Genomic DNA, 19,528 nt, shown 5'->3' with positions numbered 1-19,528 from the left:
TTGTTAATTGCTTACAAAATGAGCTGTGCTAAAAAGCAAACAAACAAACCAACCGACCCCCCCCAGCAAACAGACAGCCAGCCACCATCAGAACCAAAGAGGTTTTTGTTAGTGCCCTGAATTATTTCAGTGGTCCTGTTTGTAATTCAGTTGTATGGGGACAGTTAAATTGCAACTGGGGCCAGGAAAATCGGGAGCTGTGTTAGGAGCTTGTCCTTCTAGTGCTAGTGTGTTCCTGGAGCAGCATTTTCTGTGTGCAGGAGGCACTTTTTATAGTCACTGCGAGCGATTACAAAGCCTAAAAATAAAAACACCTCCTCTCTTTTGCATCCCACGCAAATGCGCCCCCCGAACCATGAAGTGTTATTTGGTCAGGGAGTTGTCTGCCCCTATTCCTGCAGAAACTGCTTTTGGAAACTGTAGCCTGCAGCACTTGGCAGCCTAAAATCTCTCCAGGGAAACTGAAGAGCGTTTCTTTGAGTCAGGTTAGCTGTAAACTTGGACCAAAGCGAGATCTTTAGGAGATGAGAGATCTTTATTTTATGGACCAGCTCGGTGTTTACCGTGGGTAAGGAGGTGATTTTTTGTGCCTCTCACAAGTGAAAACCCCACACCAAGGTTTTGACTCTCTTAATTTCAGAGCGAGATCTGACTTGCAGGAGGCGTCGAAGCCAGCCCCTTTACTGGGCTCACTTCTCCTTTATTAACTCCCCAACTGTTCTTTAGGAGGTTTCAGCTCTGCCAGCTGACCTTCCAGTGAAGATTAGGAACTTTAGGAACTGTTTGAGCAGTGGTTGAAAAACTCCCAAAGTAACCACAAGGGAGAAAAGCCCAAACCCAAAAAGCCAGCTCCCTGTTAGGTTAATTGTAAATCAGGGAAAGAAGGAGGAAGCTGGGCTGTGTTAGTTCATGGTGTCTGTCCCGGCTTGGGCAGTTCCTCCAGCCGTGGGTGACTCCGGCTGGCTTGCAGGAAAACACGGGAACTTTCTGGCTGGAGGAGGTGTTTGTTGTGGGGGCAGGCTCAGGCCTCCTGCTGGCCCTGCCCTTGTGTGAGAGGTGCTGCTCCCCGCAGGGTTCTGCAGTGCTGCTGCCGCTTGTCTGGGCTGCTCGGGTCCCGAGTGGGCAGAGAGGAGTCCATGGAGCTCCCTGTGCTGGATTTTGGGAAGCTGTGCCAGCCCTGCTGTTCCTCACCCTCTGAGAGCCTGCTCTGCCCGTGCTCCCTTGTGCTTTGGGAAGCCTGCTCGCGGTCCTGCTGGCGCTTTTTTCCAATGGCAGCGTTTATCTGATGGAGAGCTTCGTAAATGGAGATGCAAACTGCATTCGGCCCGGGGCTGCTTGGCCAGGCTCCCGGCTGTGCTCTCTGCTGGAAAACTGCGCAGCCTCTTGCTCCAAGGGAAACTTTCAAGCGCGTCATTCCTCTTCTTTTTTCCCTTATAAAGGTTATTGTGCCTCAGCCCTCAATTGGATTAGGTCCCTAGTTCACAAAGGAAAGGTTATTTTCCCCTCTCCTTTGCCCTTGGCAACGGGAGAGCAGTTGGCAGCAGCTCTCACTCAAGATGCCCTGGGTGTGTCGGGGCTCCGGGGACACCCGAGCTCTCTGCTGGGGCCACTGACCATCCCAGGCAGCGCAGGGACAACAACCTCAGAGGCGGTCCGGGTAACTAAAGCTCTTGTCTGGTTCCGGAGGCCTGTGAAACCCATTTATTTGTGCTGTAAACGGTGGGAATGTTTATCAGTCACAACAGAAGAAAATGGCCTGAAATTTTTCCCTGTGTTGTCTCCAGTGATTTGGGGGTTGGCTAATTACTCTCTCCTTCCTGCAAAACCGAGGAAGGGCCATCAGTATTTCGTATGAGGAGACGTGGCCGGGCTAAATAAAGCTCCTGCTGTTCTCCTGACGAGCGTGGAGCGAGCTGCTCCCGGTCCTCAGGCTCGCAGCCCTGCTCCCAGCCTCGGCCTCTGCCGTGGGTCTGCTCCCACCCTTGCCACATCCCACCTGGTGCCGTGCCTGGCACAGCTTTGCCATGAGGTGTTGAGGGATCCGGCTTTGGGAACTGGCCACAGGGAAAACTGTGGCTCTGTTGGGAGGCTCACGAGATGCTAATGAAGGCCCCAGGGGAAGGAGCTGGAGGGGAGGCTGTCACTCTGTGTCCCTGTTTCCCCTTCAGCCCCATTTACAGCGAGTGTCCTCAGGATCAGCCCCAGGTTTCAAAAACAAATGCAAAATCGAGTAAATGCATATAAATAAGCTGTGGTTGGAGGTTCTGGAGTTTCACTTCCCCAGGCAGAGTCTCCCTCTGGGCAAGAGAGGAACTTCTAAGAGGGATTTTTCAGCCCACAGTGGCCGTTTGGGAGCTGGTGAGAAGAGACGCACGACAGAGCTTTAGGAGTCCTTTTCAGGTCTGCTGGTTCCAAGGTGTTGTGTCTATTCAGTGACGCCTGGGCATCTCGTGTAGGGACATGCCAAGCCAGTACAGGCTGTCCCTGGGTCATGGAGCAGGATTTGTTAGATAAAAATCTAATATGGAAGGGGTTCCTGTTCAGGACAGAGGGCCCTGACGTTTGTTTGCCACTTCAAACCTTCTGGGCTCTGAAGTGGGACTGGAGTGCGGCTTACACCTGGTGCAGTTTGTGTGAATAAAGAACAATGGTTGTACTCTGTCAGTCTTGATGTTAAAGGTTTCCTTTAGCTCTGGGAAAGCACCTTGAATCTTCATTTGCTCGGAGCTGCTTTTGTTGTTGTTTATAATAAGGGATTGTTTTCCCTGTGGATTCTGTTTATTTTCTCAGAGTCAGCACCTTGCTGATTTCCTGTAAATGGAGCCTGGACTGTTGTATTCACATGACAATGCCTGGTTAGTGTTTGGCCAGTACCCACCTTGGGGGGATTGCACAAGGCCTCGTGCACAGAACTGGGAGTTTCAATAACTTTCCCATGGATTTACCCACCCTTCATTTGCCATTTCCCTGTTCCGTGTGAGTTAACACTGTCAGAAATCTGCAGCCACAGTGCTGCTAGGCAGCCTCGGAGCTACTACCTAAATAACCTTTTCCATCACTTCATCTTCTCCATTTGAGAGCAGGTGGTGCGATTCTTTCCTTCAAGCAAAAAGGACAACAGCCTTGTGTCTGCTTCGTTTTCCGTGTGTAACGGACAAGTTTTTTGACAGGCCGTTCTGTGAGTGAGGCTGTGCCAGGGCCGGAGGAGCCAGTTCCATTTCCTGCAGCTTTATTCCCCTTTACTTTTAATTTTATTTTTTATTCTGCCTTTGGCCTGGACAGGCAGAGCCCAGTGTTTCACCAAGCTGTCTTTGCTTTTGCAGGTAGCTGTATCCAGCTGGGTGGCAGGTGGATCCAAGGGTCACCATGAAGTTTTCAGGACCCCTGGAGAGCCAGAGGTTGTCTCTCCTTCTGGAGATGGCAATCTCTAGGGAAGCTCAAATGTGGAAAGCACATGTGCCGAAAATTCAGCCCAATCAGGTAATGTCTGTCCTTCACATCATCCGTCCCAGCAGGGCAGGGGACTCTCCAGGGGGTTAGTGTGGGAGCCACGGGAGGAGTTCAGGAGCAGTTACCTTTCCTGGCACCTGGGGAATCAGCCTCTGAAGGAAGCCATTCCCTCTGTATTTGATGGGCACACCTGGCCCAGGGGTGCAGAGCGCACTGTCCGGCACACAGGGTTAGGTCTCTGCCGAGTGGGCTTGTGGCAGCACACACACACATTGTCCCGATTAAATTCATTTTACAAACGGTGTGGATTATTTTATTAGTGCCTCTTTCTGCTGGGCACCAGCTCTGCAACAGTTCCTAAAAGCAGCTTCATTTTCTTGGAGCAATTCACTAATGGCAGCATTGATCTGATGTCTGCTCCAGGAAGAACCCCACTGACTCCAGCAGGGCTATTTATAGAGCAGGGTGCAAGCTGATGTCGAGGGAAGCTGAGCCAGCCACTGGCCTGTTCCAGTGAGGAATGTTCTCACAGGACTGGAGGAAAATTCAGGCTGGAAGAGCCCACGGGGGCTCTGTAGTAGAGGCTCCCTCCTGGGCTGCAGGGAGGTTGGACCAGGCCGCTCATGGCCTCACCCGGCCCAAAGCAGGTTTGTGCTCCTTTGGGAGGAGGCTCTGTCTCACCTGAGCACTCACAAACGCCTGTGCGCTCCACAAAGTTCTGTCTGGAATAAAATGGAATGTGAGGACGTTGTCACGGGATTTCTGGCCCTTTGTTCCCGGGCTGGGCTGAAATGAGCGCACTGAGGGCCAGGATCCAGGCTCGCAGTTGTTGCACCACGTGAAACGTTCGCACAGGTAAGTCAGCTGCCGTCAGAGCTAATCCCTGTGGTGTTTGTTTCCCTGTCTGGCAAACAGGAGGCTGCTGCCGTTGGGCAGGAGCAAATACATTTTAAGGGCCTCAGCGTTAGTTTTGTTAATCCCTGTTTCGGTTTCCAAACAAGCGATCTGGCTGTCAGAGGTGTGGAGTGTGTCGTAGCTGTGGCCGTCTGGAAGCACGAACAGCTGAAGACTCTGGCCTATGGTAAACCAGCCTGTCATTCCCTGCTGGCTGTACTCCTGGGGTGATTATACTGTAGGGAGATAAGATTACAGGATAACAAGATAGGGTAGGGACTCGAGTGTAACCAAACCAGATTGATGGGTGAAGATTTCACAGGGATGAGGCGCTTGCCTTTCTGCCTTGGTGGAGTTGGTTCTGGTGGCTCAGAAACCGCCACCTGCTTCAGGCAGGCTTCCCAGCAATCCCTCCTCTGTGCTTGTCCTTGCTCCTGGAATTTCCACCCCCAAAACTCTTGTCTTGGTGTAGCCTTTTCCTTTCTGTTTTCCTACATGCCAGCTCAGACACTGATGTTACCAGTGCTGTGCCACTGAATGTTTTCGAGCAGTAAGGGACCTCTAACTGGGAGTGGAAGCTGCGTGTGTGAGCGTGAGGTGTAGGAAGGTCAGAGGGAGAGGAGAGCATAAACACAGCTGCCTGCTCGGGGGAAACCCGCGTGGAGCAGCTGAGAATGCTCCTGTCTGTGACCACACATTTCCCTCTGTTCCTGCGGCTCAGGACACCCACCTTGTCCAACCGTCCCGTGTTCCCCCAGCCTTCACTTCGGCAGCGCTGCAGGCACGGATGTGCAATGTGAATTACCCTGTTTGCTCTGTATCTGGGAGTCCCCAATATCCACTGCCTTCTTCTGGAAGCAGCTGCAGCAGCCTAAAACCTCCCTTGCACGCCGGCGTTGTTTATTTCCCGTGGCAATCGGGAAATCTGCATCCTTCTGCGGATCAGATCTGGCACCCCGGAGCGTGTGGAACTTTCCACTCCCTGCTCTGAGGGTGGGTCAGCTGCACGGAGCTTTAATGGACTCACCTGCTTTGCCAGCGACAAAAGGTTGAGTGCGTCTGCAGGCATCCGGTGATCTGATTGGAGCCACTAGGGAGATGTTTTTGGGGAGCAAACTTTCTGTTTTGACTCTTCAGGAGACATTTTTGGTTCTGGTGTTTAAAAGCGGAACAAACTCAGCTTCTAAATATGTGACAGTGTGGTCTTTGACAGGAAGAAAGAAACCCACAGTTAAAGAAGCAGGAAGACTTTCCATTTTAGGATGGGGTGCAGAGTGTGTTGGGAACTTGGTTCCTGGTGATTTAATGTACCTGATTCCTCTGTTTTGTTTGTACTCCGTGTCTAAAAATTCCTACTCCCTCCTTTAAATGCAGGCCAGGGTTCTGGGTATGTGCAGCGTACCAAAGCCAGATCTCACAAAGGCTTTCCAGCCTGACCAAGCAGTGGGCTGAGTCTGGCACCTCCTCCTGCTTCTGAATGGATTTGGATTTTTTTCCCTTCTGGTTCCCCTTGCTGTCCCCCCCTCTGCCCCCATGGGTTATATGAGATGCAGGTGACATTCAGGAGTGTTCTTGGGATTAAGGCTTGAGAAATGGAGCCGTAAAGACTGGCCAAAGGTTGATTTTTGCCTGTTACAGAGTAACTTTGTGGCTGACAGGGGTGTCAGTGAAGATTTTTGAATTTATGTTTTTTAGACAGAGAGTGTCACTGGTGTCACGCCTCCTGTCTTTCCTGTTGTGGCTCACTCTGTCTCGCTGCTTGTTCTCTGTCCCTCCTGAGGAATCCAGAGAGCTCAGCGTATTTCCAGTGCTAATAAAGGTCACCTGCTCACTGCCCAGGAGCCCACAGGGAGCAGGCAGCAGCAGACATGGGGTAGAGCAGAACACCTGTCGGGGGCAGGAGGCATTAAGGAGAAGATTATCAGCTGGGCTGTTTTCTCTCGGTTCGGCAGCACTGAAACAGAGTCATGTTCGAGTTCACAGATCGTATTTATTTTAGCCTACATGGTCCATAAGTCTGAAAGCAGGGGAGAGATCAGCATCCCTAGAGATGATTTGCTCTGTGCTTGCCCTCCAGGAGCACCCACATCTTGGCCCCTGGTTCTCCTGCCTGGAGCAGGGATGACACATGGAAAGTACCTCTGCCCCAAGAAGGAACCTTTGCTTTCCACCCAAAGGGACTTTCTCACTTTCAGCCCCCAGAGTGTCTCAGTTTTGCTTTTAGTTTCAATTAACTAAGGATCAGTGACCTTGCCGCTTAATTAATTTTCCTGTGCTGCATTTTGTTATTTGTGTTTGAGGGTGTCACAGGGACACCTCTGAGAGAGAGGGATAGAGCCTGGTGTTTGTGTGGGAAGCTCCTCGCCCTGCACGGAGCAGCAACAGGGTTTGTGGGGCCGGGGGGACCAGTTCTCACTCCTGCTGCCCATCTCCCGGACCAGGCTGTAACAACCTTTCCTGGGGCTTAAACTCGCCTGTGAGGGGATTCTGCTCCCACCCTCCTGCTCCTTTATCTGCAGATAGGCTCTGGAGCAGGCACCCCTCTTGTAGGGTTCCAAAAAGAGCCGGAGAATCCGCTGCCCTCCTTTCCTTTGCTTCCCCAGAGAGTTCTAAGGAGCCAGCTGGATTTTGGAGCCAGCTTGAGCCGGACGTGCCCCGAGCTGAGGGTGCTTTGCAGTTGCTCCTTCCTCCCCAGGCGCTGTGGGGCTGGCCTTGGTTTAATTTCACACCCAGCCGCGCTGTGGGTTTGGGTCAAAGGCTTTTCCCTGCACACGGCGAGGCCAGGCCCTGCAGGCGCTGCGTGTGCAGCTGCTGCTCCCCAGTCAAACACTGCCTTGGGCTGCCCACGAAGGGCAGCAGGATCCAAGGCCAGGTCTTGGGGGGCTCAGCAGGAGAGGCAGCACAGAGAGAGAGAGGCTTAACTCTTCCCAGCCATGCTGTTTTTAGGAGAAGACCTCGCCTTTAGCCTTAGCAGGCACAGGGGAACAGCACCCAGCCGGGACAGAGGCCACTGGGAGCTGTGGAAACTGCTGCCTCTTTTGGTGGGATCGAGCAGGAACGGGATTTGCCAGGGATGGAAGGACTGGGGGCGTGGTGGTGTTGAAATCCCCCCATGCTGCTGAGGCAGAGCCCTCCCTCCCCAGCAGGAACACTGCAGGTGCCACTTCCACCCCCAGCTCGAGCATTCCCCTTTCTTCCCCCCAGCTATAGCCCAGGTCCCTTGCCACTCTCGGGAGCACCTTGAGCAGAGCGTTCAATAACCTCGCCTGGTCTGTGGTGTGCTCTTTGTGCTCCTGGGCTCTCCTGTCCCCAGGGGGGATCGCATTTCACCCTGGAGCTGCATCAGTGGTTTCAGAAAGAACCAGTGTTCCTTGGAGAAAATAGCAGGTACTGCTCATTCGAGAGCAGGCTGGAGCTGAGCTGCAGCTGGGAGCTGGCACTCAGGGCACAACACAGGCACTCTGACTGTCTGTGGAAGGCACACGTATGTGTTCCAGTGGCAGATGTAGCCTAAAGCATTTGTTTGGTGTCAGTATTGGGGTGTTTTTTTCCTCAATTCCCGCTGCTTTGCCCTCATGGCGTTACTGGGGGCAGTTACAGCCCAGCTGTTTGTGCTTCTGGACACATCTGGGCTGATGGTCCCCAATAATCCCACTGGAGCGAGACCAGGCAGTTCCTTGGCTGATGTGAAAGGCTCTAGGAAAGCTGGAGATTCTTCTGAACTGGGTCACGGGGAAGGATTTTGTGTCAGTGACTGAGGTGTGCGTGTGGTTGGAATTTAGCTGCTGTCCAAACAGATCGATGGGGAGACACGGGCCAAACACCCACACCAAACACCGGACCCAAGCTGCACGTGAGGCTGCAGCTGCTGCCTCCCCCTTCCCAGTTAACCGAGCCACTGAGAGCCTCGTGTCAGCCGTTTCAATTCTCTTTATTATAACAGGTACTGAGCTAAAAACATCCCCATAATTTGAGGGGAAAAAATAAACCTTTGCCCTCAAAACTCCAGCCAAGTCGCTGCACTCTGCTGTCAGCAAGGGGGGCTTTGCTCCAGCTGGGAATTGCTGTGCACCCACATGGTTCTGAGCAGGTTAAAAAATAATAGCTAAATAAATAATAAATTTCTGGGAACTGCTCTGGAGCTGAGGCTGCCAGTGTTTGACAAACTGCATGTCACCCATCCTCTTTGCCCCAGAAGAGAGGACAGTGACACTGGAGTGAGGTTTGAGGTTGCTGTAAGGAAAGGTGTCTTTTCCAGGGCAGGTGTTTGGGATGGGATCAGTAACTGCAGGCACAGAGTGGTGGCTGGGGCCGGCTCCAGGATCCCCCTTTGCAAAGGAGGCTTTGTTTCCGTGCTGAGGCATTCCTGCAGAGGTAAAACCTTTGATCCTTTCTCAACCCGTGTCTTTCTCTCCCCCAGGATGTAGCCATTTCTCCAAGGCAGAGGGATGAGGTCATCCAGTGGCTGGCCAAGCTCAAGTACCAGTTCCACCTTTACCCAGAAACGCTCGCCCTGGCCATCAGCCTCTTGGACAGGTTTTTAGCAGCAGTAAAGGTAAATATTTGCAGCTCCACAGAGGGGAACAGATTCCTGCCCCGGCACGGTCGGTGCGCGCGCTCCGAGCGGTGCGGCCGGACGGAAGCGCTTCCTTCCCCCGGCCCCCGCCCTGCTCGCACAGGGGTGGGCAGCACCTGCTCTGCTCTGGAGCCACGGCTGGGTGGGTTTGGGCACCCAGAGAGCCTGGGCTGCCTGGGAAGGCAAAGGCAGTGCCCACGAGCCCCAGGCCTGCTCACCTCCATGGCTGCATTCCTCCCCTTTGTACCACCAGGTAGCAGGAAACCAGCTGGGGAAAAAACTGAGGAGAGGGTTGAGCCTGGCAAGGGGGGTGGTGCGGGGAATTGGGGAAAAAAAAGGATGACGAAAGCTGAAATACAGACAATGGCTTCTGGGGAGTAGTTCCCTACCAAGCTGCTCTGCAGCCTGATGGACTCCATCTTGGACTGATGTCCCAGAGGTGGGCAGGAAGAAGGGAAGCCAACACAGGTGCAGGCTGTCCATGTGACAGCTGTGCCCTCGTGCTGTGCTGAACCCAGCCGGAATGGATGAGCCCCTTTGGGTTTCAGGCTGTTCCTCCATAGAAACTGCTTAAAAAGGGGGGGAAACAATTGGGCTCCCTGCAAGTGGGCCCTGCTGCCCTCTGGGCCCCTTAGCTGGGCTGTGCCTTGCACCAAGAGACCAAACGCAGTGTGCTCCAAGCTGGAGCCCTGGCCTGCAGCTCTCAAGTCGGGCTGTGGGAGTTTCTCTCTTAGCACGTTTGCTCCGTTACATTCCGTGCTCAGCAATCCGTGGTCTCCTCTGCACGTATCTCACCCCACCAGCCTGTTGGGTAAGCAATGGCCCCTAGGAGATGGCATTCCAAGCCTGTGCCTGTGCCCTGTGCCGTGTGAGACTTTGGTACAACACAAGTGACATCATTCATTAACTCAGCCCTTGAATATTAATAAATATTGATCGTGTGTTCGTGCAAGCCATGGAAGTTATTATTTTTAAGAATCCAAAGGAGCTGATTTACTGAAATGCTGAGGTGGCAAAGATTTAGATCCCTCAGGAGCCAGTGCCCACAAGTGCAGGTTTTCTTCCAGCAGGTTGGAGCAGCCAAGGAGTCTGTACAGAAAGCGTGGGACTGCGCGTCCAGAGCCCACCGTGTGCTTTGGGCAGGGAGCGGGAACGGGGAGAGGGGCTTGGCCTGGGTGAGCTCTGGGGCTTGGTGCTCCCTCCCCAGTTTGCCTCTCCCACAAAGGCCATTCCTCTGATGCAGCTGAACTCCTGGTTTTTCACCAGGGGCTACTCTGTGGGATTTTAATATGAACAGCTCCAGGCCCTTCCCCAGGAACACACTTGGGGATTGCAGGGACTGGCTGTTAGCCAGAGCCAGCAGTGTGGGTGACTCTCACTGCACAGCACCCTCGGCAGGGCCCAGTCCCAGTCCTGCCCTAAGGGAATTCATTCCCTTGGACACCTGAATGCCAAGTGCAGGTTGTGAGTGCAGGATTTTCACTTCCCTTTGCCTTCAGCATCTCTGACCACAGGCAGGAGAGCTCAGCTGCCAGGAGCTGCTCACGGCGCTGCAGCTGTGCCAGGGCTTAGGAACAGCCTCTGCCTTCCCAGCCCCGGCCCCTCAGGAGGATGTGGCCATGCCAGTGATTGTTACACTGCCAGTGGGAGTGAAGCTCCTTGTCAGGGTGGTCACATGCACAAAGCTCAGGAAAAATCTCCCTTTCCCCTCCAAATTCCTCTGACCTTGCTTAAAAATCATCTCCTTGTTTGTGGAAGGGACCAGCTCTCCCTCACTAATCCCTGGGCCACACTTGTGGGAACTGTAGTGTGAAATCACAAGTGGTACTTTCACAAGGGTTTTTTAAGGAGTTTTTCTGAGTTAACACTTCCCCAGATAAAGACAGTGTTTTCCAGTCTCCATTTCCCTTCCCGTTCCACGTCTGAGCCGCAGCAGCACTCTGAGCAGAGCTCTGCTGCAGCAGGCGAGGTGGCTTTTCTGTGAGGGGAAGAGCTCCCCTTGGGATTTCCTCTTAGCCTGCTGTGCTGCAGTGCCTCAACGCCTGCTCTTTCCAGTCCAGTGCCACCCACTGGGATCACAGGGCTGGCAGATCCCTGCCCTGCCTGACGTCACGGAGCAGGGATTTGTGCTTGGCACAGCTTGCCACCGCCGGGGCGTAGCCAGAGGTCAGCCTGTGCATCCAGGAGGAGACCTGGGGCTCGGGATGCCCCAGCAGAAGGATCAGGGCATCGTTGCTGCATCACAGTGACACAGAGCCCTCTCTGCTCTCCTGTCCCACAGGCCCGTCCCAAGTACCTGAACTGTATTGCAATCAGCTGCTTCTTCCTCGCCGCAAAGACCATCGAGGAAGATGAGGTAACTCTGTTCTTGGACTGTCTGCCCTCCCAGCCCTACCTTTGCCTGCTCCTGCTGGCTGCCACTTGCCAGGGCAGGATCGAAGCATTTGGTGTGATTTCTCTAATGACTGGCTCTCTGGTTTCATTTTTTCCCTTGGCTTTCGCAGAGGATTCCAGTACTGAAAGTGTTGGCTCGGGATAGCTTCTGTGGTTGTTCTCCAGCTGAAATTCGCAGAATGGAGAAGATCATCCTGGATAAACTGAACTGGGACCTTCACATGGCAACGCCACTGGATTTCCTTCATATTGTAAGTAAAGGGCTATCGATGTTCTTCCAGGTGTCTGTCAGTGCAAATAACGTGTCAAGAAGCAGCTAGACAAAAATTCTACCTGTAGGGGAACAAAGACCTTGGAGTATATTTGGAATTCCTCTGTACCTGTAGTTTCTGAAAGAAAATGCTTTGCCAGAGAATTCCAGATGAGACTTGTCACTCTTGAAGTGCAATATCCAAAATGTGAGCCTGCTGTCTGGCCCTTGGGTTTGGTCTGGGGTGTGTTCAGCCACAGATTCACAGCTCCCGGAAGTTGTGCCCCTAACTCTTCACTGCCAATGGTTTTCCTCAAAGCTAAACACCAGGCAGCAGGGAAACAAGGAGTACAGCCATGGAGAAAGCCCCAAGGGTGGGCTGTGAGTGTGGATCCATGTCTGCAGCAGGCCAGCACGGCAAAGAGCCAGACCCACGCATGACAGGAGAACAAGGGAGGTATCCTGAGGTTCTCTGTGGAGCTTTATCCTCACTCCTTCCCTGAGGAGTTTGTCCAGGACCCCTGAATGCCACATGTGCTCTGGAGAGAGAAGGGTGGATGGGAAGGCCTTTTGCAGAGCCCTGGAGCCTGGTGCCCAGGCAGGTCCCACCAGAAGGGTGCACCAAGCTTTGGTGGGTTCAGCACGTCAGGTTTTTCCCCACGGGACCGAAGTTGCCTCCGGCGTTAGGCTGGAGGATCCTTGTGCGTGCAGGCCGTTCCCCGGGTGCGCCGTGGCCCGGCCGGCACTGCCAGCTGCTCCCTGTGCTTGTGTCCCGCAGTTCCACGCCGTGGCGGTGTCCAGCAGGCCGCAGCTCCTGGCCCTGCTGCCCACGCCGAGCCCCTCGCAGCACGTGGCGGCGCTGACCAAGCGGCTGCTGCACTGCATGGCCTGTTTCCAGCTGCTGCAGTTCAAGGGCTCCATGCTGGCGCTGGCCATCGTCAGCCTGGAGCTGGAGAAGCTGCTCCCCGACTGGCTGGCTCTCGTCATCGAGCTGCTCCAGAAGGCACAGGTGAGGAGGGCAGCGCACACGGAGCGGGGAGGCACCGGGGCCACGTCCCGCTCGGCGCTCCAGGCCCGCTGGGGCTTGGCGGTTCCTGGCTGCTGAGCTGCTCGCGTGGGGATGGCTGGGCCTCAGCCTGGAGGGACCGTGCTGCCAGGTCTCAGTCGTGACCCCTGTGTGACAGGAGGAGGAGCCGTGTGCCCTGATGTACACGGGCCCTTGCTGCACCAGGGAGAAAACACAGCAGGGAAAAAATTCCACTTGTTCGTGGCTCTTCCCACGCATTCACAGCATACAGGGAACCTTGCAGGTACTCTGGGAGCACACTCCAGCTACTAAAAACAGGCAGTGAAATCCTTTAACATCTCCAAGTCGTGCCCGCTTCCCCCCACGAGTCCCACAAGGTGCAGGAAGAAGCAGGGGCTGTACCTTAGGACGTCATCGTGGTAGGGGGCAGCAGCACGTTGTTGGCAGACGAGGGGCACAGGCGGCCGAGGCGTTGCTTCTCCCCGCGCTGCCAGCGATCCCACAGCGGCGGTGCCTTTGCTTGTCTTCCCACTCCAGATGGACAGCTCGCAGCTGATCCACTGCCGGGAGCTGGTGGCACATCACCTTTCCACTCTGCAGCCTTCTCTGCTGCCCAACTCTGTATATGTCTACAGTCCCCTCCAGCAGACCCTGGTGACCTGTAACAGAGGAGCGTTCCACCGCCAGCCCTCCTCTGTCCCAGGGCCGGGTTTCTCCCAGGACAACGGCCGGCCAGAAGCGCCCGTCACAGCTACAGCCGCGCTCTGCCCGCGCCTGCCCGCCCCCGCCGGCGGCTGCAAGCCAGGCTCCGCCAAGCGCAAGGTGGAAGAGATGGAAGTGGACGACTTCTACGACGGCATCAAGCGCCTGTACAACGAAGAGCTGGCTCCGGAGGCGGCGGCCCTGGAGAGCATGGGCTCCGCTTGCGGCGCCGACGTCTCGCGGCAGGAGGGCAGCGCGTCGCCCTGCCCGCCTCTGCAGCCGGTGTCTGTCATGTAGCTGCGAGCGCCGCCACGGGACCTGGCAGCCCGTGGCCTCAGCGGGGCGAGAAGGGGCCGTACCTTGTCAGGCTGAACTGAAGGGAGCCAAAAGAAAACCAGGGAAAAAAAAAATCCCGACCCTTTTTTGAATTTTATTTCTTGTGCGGCTAATTATAGTTCCACTATTTAAGCACTTAAAAACACAAAAAAGTATAAAAATCTAAAAAAAGACCCAAAAACCAAACAAAAAAAGTAGCAAAAACCTGTTCCTTTCTAGTGTTGTCGGTTCCACTGTTTTTCTGCTCCTGTGTGTTGTAACCCATTCTCCACATCCGAGAGCTCACACCAGCCCTGCGGAGCCGTTCCGGGTTTCCAGCCAACTAACGCCTCTCCGCTCCCATTCCCACCCGCTCCTTGCTCCCTTTCTGCCTGCTCCTCTTTTAGTTCTTGGCCAGTCTCGTGCATGACATTCTGTCCTGCCCCACCTCCACCACAGCTTTCTTTTGCCCTTCTAAACAGAAAACCTCTTTCGTTCATAGTTGGGTGTTTAAACGTGATAATATGGAAAAACTGGATTTAAACAAAAGATGAGGCAGGAAACAAACCCAAAACCGATGCTTGCAAGCTGCTCCACACTTCAGTAGCTCCCACAGGAGGGTGAAGGTGCTCTGTGCATTGCACGGAGACTCCTCCCTGTTACTCCAGTTTGCCTTTCCCAGCACAGAAAGCAGTCACTGTGTTTTGCATCACTAGAATGAAACCATTTTTCCTTGCTGTGTCGCACTGAGTGTGGATTCTCACCAAGGCTTGGTTCTCTCCAGCAGATGTAACCCTCGAATTGTGCAGAGCCCAGTTCTCCCTGCACGTTTCCCAGCACTGCTGGGTGAGGTGCCGGGGCAGCTGCGGACGTCTGAGGTTTGGAACTTGTGTCAACATCAGGCACAGAACCAAAACAAAACACCCCATACTCGAGTTTTGTGTTCATGTAACTTCTAACCAAGAGTCCGACCTGTAACTCGTCTCCTCCGTGTGACACCCTGTTCTCAGAACACCCTGTCCCGACTGTAAGCTCTCTCCACAGCCCTGAGGAAGGTATTGTAACCAGAGCCATTGTACTGATGAAAGCCTTCTGGTAGCAATAAAGAAAGTTGTCCTGGATTCCCACTCGCGTGTTGTGCTTTTCACCAAGGACCTGGCTCGGCTTTACCTGGAGGCTGCCAGGGAGCTGCTCTGCGCCAGGCCCCTGGAAAGGTGACGTGAGAGGTGCTGGGCAGCCAGGGGAGTGACCCAGCAGGAACTCGTTGCCTCTGCAGCCGTTCCAGCTTTGGCCCTGGTGCTCCACTCCCGGCTGCTGCCCTTCCGGGCTGAGTGCCTGGCAGGGACACTGCTCCATGTCCCCTGTCCTGGAGCCCCTCCTGCTCCCTCCCTTCCAAGGCGCCATCTTACTGCAGCAGGCCACAGCCTTCTCCTGCGTTCCGGCTTCTTCCTGACATGGCTCAAAAAATCCCCCTTAAGACCACATTTCTCAGCAGGGTGTGTGTCTTCCTTCCCTTCCAGCCCTTCCTGCCGTCCTTACAGTATTTTCAGTCCCTGACCTTGTCATCCCACAGCTCGGTTTTCCAAAGCCAGGCTGCTGAGCAGGCTCAAGGCGTCACAAGCACGCTGCCAAGCAAAGCGCTCTGTCATTGCAGGATATCGCCAGTTCTGGGGCTCGCTGCTTCCAGCCCGTGGCACGTTACCCATCTTGCCCTGTTAAACTACACTGGTTTCTCCCCTCGCCCTGCTCTTTTCCACCCCACATTTAAGGGTGCGTTCCCACATTCCCGCTTGCAGCACCAGCACACGGGCACTCCCAGATGCACACAGGGAGAGGAGTTGGCACGAGGGTGGGAGCAGGGAGCCTGTGCCAGCTGGCAGGGGCCTGGCCCGAGCAGCAAGGAGGGCAGCTGGGCCTCGGGCGATATTTGGGCGGCTCTGGGGCAGTTTGCTGTCCCAGGTGTGCTGCAGCCGTGGCTGTGTGTCGCGCTGGGAAGTTAACTGTGTCCTTGTCACTGTTTCCCACTGCCAAAGCCACAGGACAGCAGCAGGCGGTGCACTGCCCCACCTGGTGCCAGCCTTGAAGGGAGAGCTCTTCCAAAACCCAATTAACAGCATCACTGTGGCTCTCCCAGAACTGCCCCAAACCTTTCCTGGCTTCACTGTGCTGCCTGGAGCTGGCCAAGCCACAGCGCTGACCCGGCGAGCCCGGGGAGGCAAACACCTGCAGAGACAGGACTCGGTGTCCCTGGCTGCCGAGGCAGCATTCCCGCTCCCCAGTCCCAAGCACAGGCGTGCCCCAGCCCCAGTGGGCTGCAGAGAGACACAGACACATTTTATTTCCCTGCTGCCGTGCACAAACCCTGTCCCAGGTCCAGGCGAGCCATCTCTGCAGCATCCTGCTGTCCCAGCATAGGCCCTGGATGCTTGGCACCTCTCTGGCTGTGGCCTCTGAGAGCAGCCTGTCGTGTTTGCTGTTCCCTGGAGCAAGTGCAGCAGCTGCCCGCTCCAGCCCCACCCTGCATGGCCCCCATCACCTCCAGCAGCAGGCTGCCTTCCCTGCTGCTCCCCTGCTGGAGCACAGGGCTGGACTGGAGCACTGCCAGGGTTCCTTGTTCCCCACAGGAAAACATTCCCTGATGCCCTTCACTCCTCACATCCATGTGACCTTCCCACAAACCTCAGTGCTTCGTATCATGGACGACCAGCCCAAGATGCCAACACGGGGTCTGTGCTGCAGGGGGGCCCAGAGCATTGCAGGCCAGGAGCCCAGCACCTGCCACAGGAGCACTGGGATGAAAGCGCTGCATTCCCAGACCCAAGGGTTTGCTCAGTGCCCCAAGGCCAGGCAGCTCCCCAGGCACAGCAGCCACATCCCGGCAGAGCGCTGCTGCTTGTGAGGGGCTGCAATCCCAGCTGCCCCTCAACACGCTGCGCTGCTCCCGGCAGCACCCGGCTTCGCCGAGCCCCCGAAGGATTTGCCCGCCGGACACGCGAGCATGGATCCTCTGCAGCAGCCACACAAGGGTTAACCCCAAAGCGCAACTTTCCAAGTGGCAGTGGATGCAGCGGCTTCCCCTGCTTTGCTGGGGGACGCTCGGTGACAAATAACCTCCCTGACCGCCCCCTCCCCGCGCTGACAGCTCTTCCCGAGAGCGGCAGCCATGCAGGAAGCAGCTGAAGGTCACGTCGCCAGCCCGTCTCCAGCCCCGGGCTGTGGGAAAGCCCCCACCAGCCTGCGGCAGCTCCGCCCCTCGCTCCACAGACTCCGCCGGCAGCGCCCGCGCCTTCTGCTCCCTTCCCTGCGCCCTGACCGCCACCAACGGGGTCCGACTGTTATCCTTATGGACCTGTTCTCCCTGAATCTGCTCTTAAAAAACCCCAAAACCTTCTGCTGACACCGTCCACCTCAACAGCCTGGGGCAAAACAAAATTAAAAAAACCAAACCCCGGAAGTTTAGTAGCTGCTCTGTAAGAAAGCTGCTGCATGCTTTGAGCCCGTTCCCTTCGAGCCGAGCCCAGCTTGTGAGGAGGTGGTGACCGGCAGCTCGGCGCGCACCGCCACCGAGCTTTCCAACAGCCACAAACAAATTCGGGCTGCAGGGGACCTCTAGAGGCCAGGCGCTGCTGATCCTCCCTCACCTCTGCCTTGCCCTCTCCACAGGGAGCCGCCTCACCTGGCCCGCTGCTGCTCCATCCCCATTCCCATTAGTGCCCTTCTCTAACTGCGCTCGGCGCTCCCGCAGACACGGGCTCCAGAGCCGCAAGCAGGACCCAAGGCACCAGCACGGCAAAACTCTACAGAGCTGCAAAAGAAAGGCAGTGCGTGTGAGTACTGGCACTCGGGGCGCGCCCAGCTGCTTCTCTTTACATCAGGCTTTGAAAATAATCCCGTCTGGACTTCACAAGGAACAACAACAAAGAGGAGTGAGGACAGAGGGGAACAGAAGGAGAGGATTCCCTCCCTGGCAGAGGGTCTCACAGAAGCCTGCAGGAGCCATCCAGCAGCTGGGGTGGCTGCTGGGCAGGCAATCAGGAGGCTACCTGGGCAAGAAAACCACTGGAAACCAAGACAGCCTGGCCATTAGCAGGTTCTCAGTCAGCAATGACCAGCTTGGCGTGCAGAGAACCCTGGGCCAGGGGGACACTGGCCTGCGTGAGGCACAGGAGGGGCTCGAGCACCAGCATGCCCTGAGCCCCAGCAGCCCTCAGCCGCAAGATGAACCCCTATTTTCAGGCTGCATGGTTACTCACTACTTTTTTTCTGAAAAGGTGCAGCTCAAGCCGTGGCTTTTTGGTAGGAATGCTGGCCTGGGGCACGCAGGGATCCCATCCTGCAAGTGGTGGTTCCCAGGTAAGACAAACACCCACAGAGTTCTGCAGAGCAAGACAGGGACAGCCACAGCCAAGGTTTAATCCAGCAACGGCCTCAACGCTCCTTTGTTGTCACAAGGCTGAATTGAACAGGTTTCCGACCTGGCTCTCTGGTGGCAGGCACTGGGTACCATCTCCAGGCCATTGCAGCCTCGTGAGCGGGGCAGGCTCTGGTTTTGGTATCACTGCAAGCCCTGCCCCAAGCTACACTTGCACAAATATTCACAGCCCTTTGGGCTGGGCAGCAGGCAGCAAGTCCAGCTACGTACCAGGGTACAGCACACATGAGGCCAACACTCAATAACCCTTCCGGATGTACCTGTAAAGTCACTTCTTTGGTTGCAAAGGTTTCCAGGACAAGCAGTTTTTCTTTCACCTGGCCGCAGGCAGCTGACCCTTGTCACTGAAGAGAGCTGCAAAATACTGTGCTTGTGAAAAAAAACCTGGCAGCTTCCAGCAGAGCCCCTCAGCAGCTGGCACGTCACACAGCGAGTGCCAGAGGCCAAACCTAGACCAACTCAGGGTAGCTGTACCTTGGCAGGGTAAAGGAAGGGAAGTCCTTGATCAAGGTTCACCGATGCAAAGAATAAATCACTAGTATTCGGTTAAAAATCAAAGTGCAGCACTCTGCACCAACCAACACTCTGAGAGGCTGGGGCTGCCTCCTTCCCTCCAGCCCAAACCAGCTGGAGGTCACTACACACCTTTACAGGTTTTGGTTTTGCCTTCACGCAATCCTTTGGCACTTGTCAAACTTTCCGACTGAGTTCACTTCCAAAGTAAACAAGGTAGAAATTTTAACAACTTGCCCACATTCAGGACTGTTAAAAAAATAATCGCTAATTAGGCTTCATGAAAACAAAACGAAGCCCTGGATCCAAGTGCGAGCCAGAGCAGCTCAGCTGTACAAAACCAGAATCCTGCTCTGCCCACGGCGAGGCACTGCCAGAAAATAAGGCCTTGACTGTCCAGGACAGGCTCCATCCGTGCCACAGGATGGGACATCCACCGTCACACAGTGACACACTGAGAACGTCACCAGCTCCATGGAGAGATTTCCAGCCATGCCAGAGGAGCGCAGGACGCCCTGGAGATGAAGTTGCCGTGTCCAAAGCTGCCAGGCTTGAGGCAGAAATTACATCCCCCAGCTACGCACACTCACCCTCAGTCTGTCATCCTGTGTGTCACCAGCGGCGTGCGCATGTCATGGCCAAACAAAGCGGGGAGGGAGGCAAGAAAATCCAACTAACCCAGAGCAACGAGTCACAGCGCGGCCGAGCTCCCTCCGGCGGCCGCTCCCTCCGGCAGCGCTGCAAGCCTGGAGCCGTCGGAGCGGGCAGATCCCGCACAGACACACAGCACAGCACACCCTCAGACGCACGGGTGGGAACAAAGGGGGAAGGAGAGGAGGGCAGACGTGATGGAGGAATGAGATGGCTCTTCTCCCGGCAGGGGGACCCGGATCCGCAGCTCTTCCAGTGCCCTGCGGTCCACTGGGAGAGAGGGTGTGGGGGCTTTGGCAAGGTGACGGCTACATAAAGAAGAAG

The 19,528-nt window shown here is 55.4% G+C and overlaps 2 protein-coding genes across 3 annotated transcripts in view; one reads left to right on the top strand and one right to left on the bottom strand.

The window, feature by feature from the left end:
- Positions 1 to 14,729, top strand: part of CCNI (cyclin I) — a 23,568-nt gene extending 8,839 nt beyond the window's left edge. The window contains exons 2-7 of the mRNA XM_038134155.1: positions 3,324 to 3,480; positions 8,765 to 8,899; positions 11,202 to 11,276; positions 11,425 to 11,565; positions 12,343 to 12,573; positions 13,129 to 14,729. Of these exons, the coding sequence (XP_037990083.1) occupies positions 3,367 to 3,480; positions 8,765 to 8,899; positions 11,202 to 11,276; positions 11,425 to 11,565; positions 12,343 to 12,573; positions 13,129 to 13,590 (1,158 nt within the window). The 5' untranslated portion in view covers positions 3,324 to 3,366 and the 3' untranslated portion in view covers positions 13,591 to 14,729. The remainder of the gene's footprint in view (positions 1 to 3,323; positions 3,481 to 8,764; positions 8,900 to 11,201; positions 11,277 to 11,424; positions 11,566 to 12,342; positions 12,574 to 13,128) is intronic.
- Positions 13,864 to 19,528, bottom strand: part of SEPTIN11 (septin 11) — a 47,755-nt gene continuing 42,090 nt past the window's right edge. The window contains exons 10-11 of one of the 2 annotated variants that reach the window (XR_005256629.1): positions 17,862 to 19,528; positions 13,864 to 17,413 (exon numbers count right to left, since the gene is read on the bottom strand). Coding sequence is in view for 1 of the 2 variants with exons in the window: in XM_038134154.1 (XP_037990082.1) it covers positions 19,513 to 19,528 (16 nt within the window). In the remaining variant the exon portion in view is untranslated. The other variant, XM_038134154.1, reaches the window with a different exon arrangement.

The sequence above is a fragment of the Motacilla alba genome, chromosome 4 (assembly GCF_015832195.1).
Source record: "Motacilla alba alba isolate MOTALB_02 chromosome 4, Motacilla_alba_V1.0_pri, whole genome shotgun sequence".
Taxonomy (NCBI): domain Eukaryota; kingdom Metazoa; phylum Chordata; class Aves; order Passeriformes; family Motacillidae; genus Motacilla; species Motacilla alba.
This window is presented reverse-complemented; position numbering and strand designations above follow the sequence as displayed.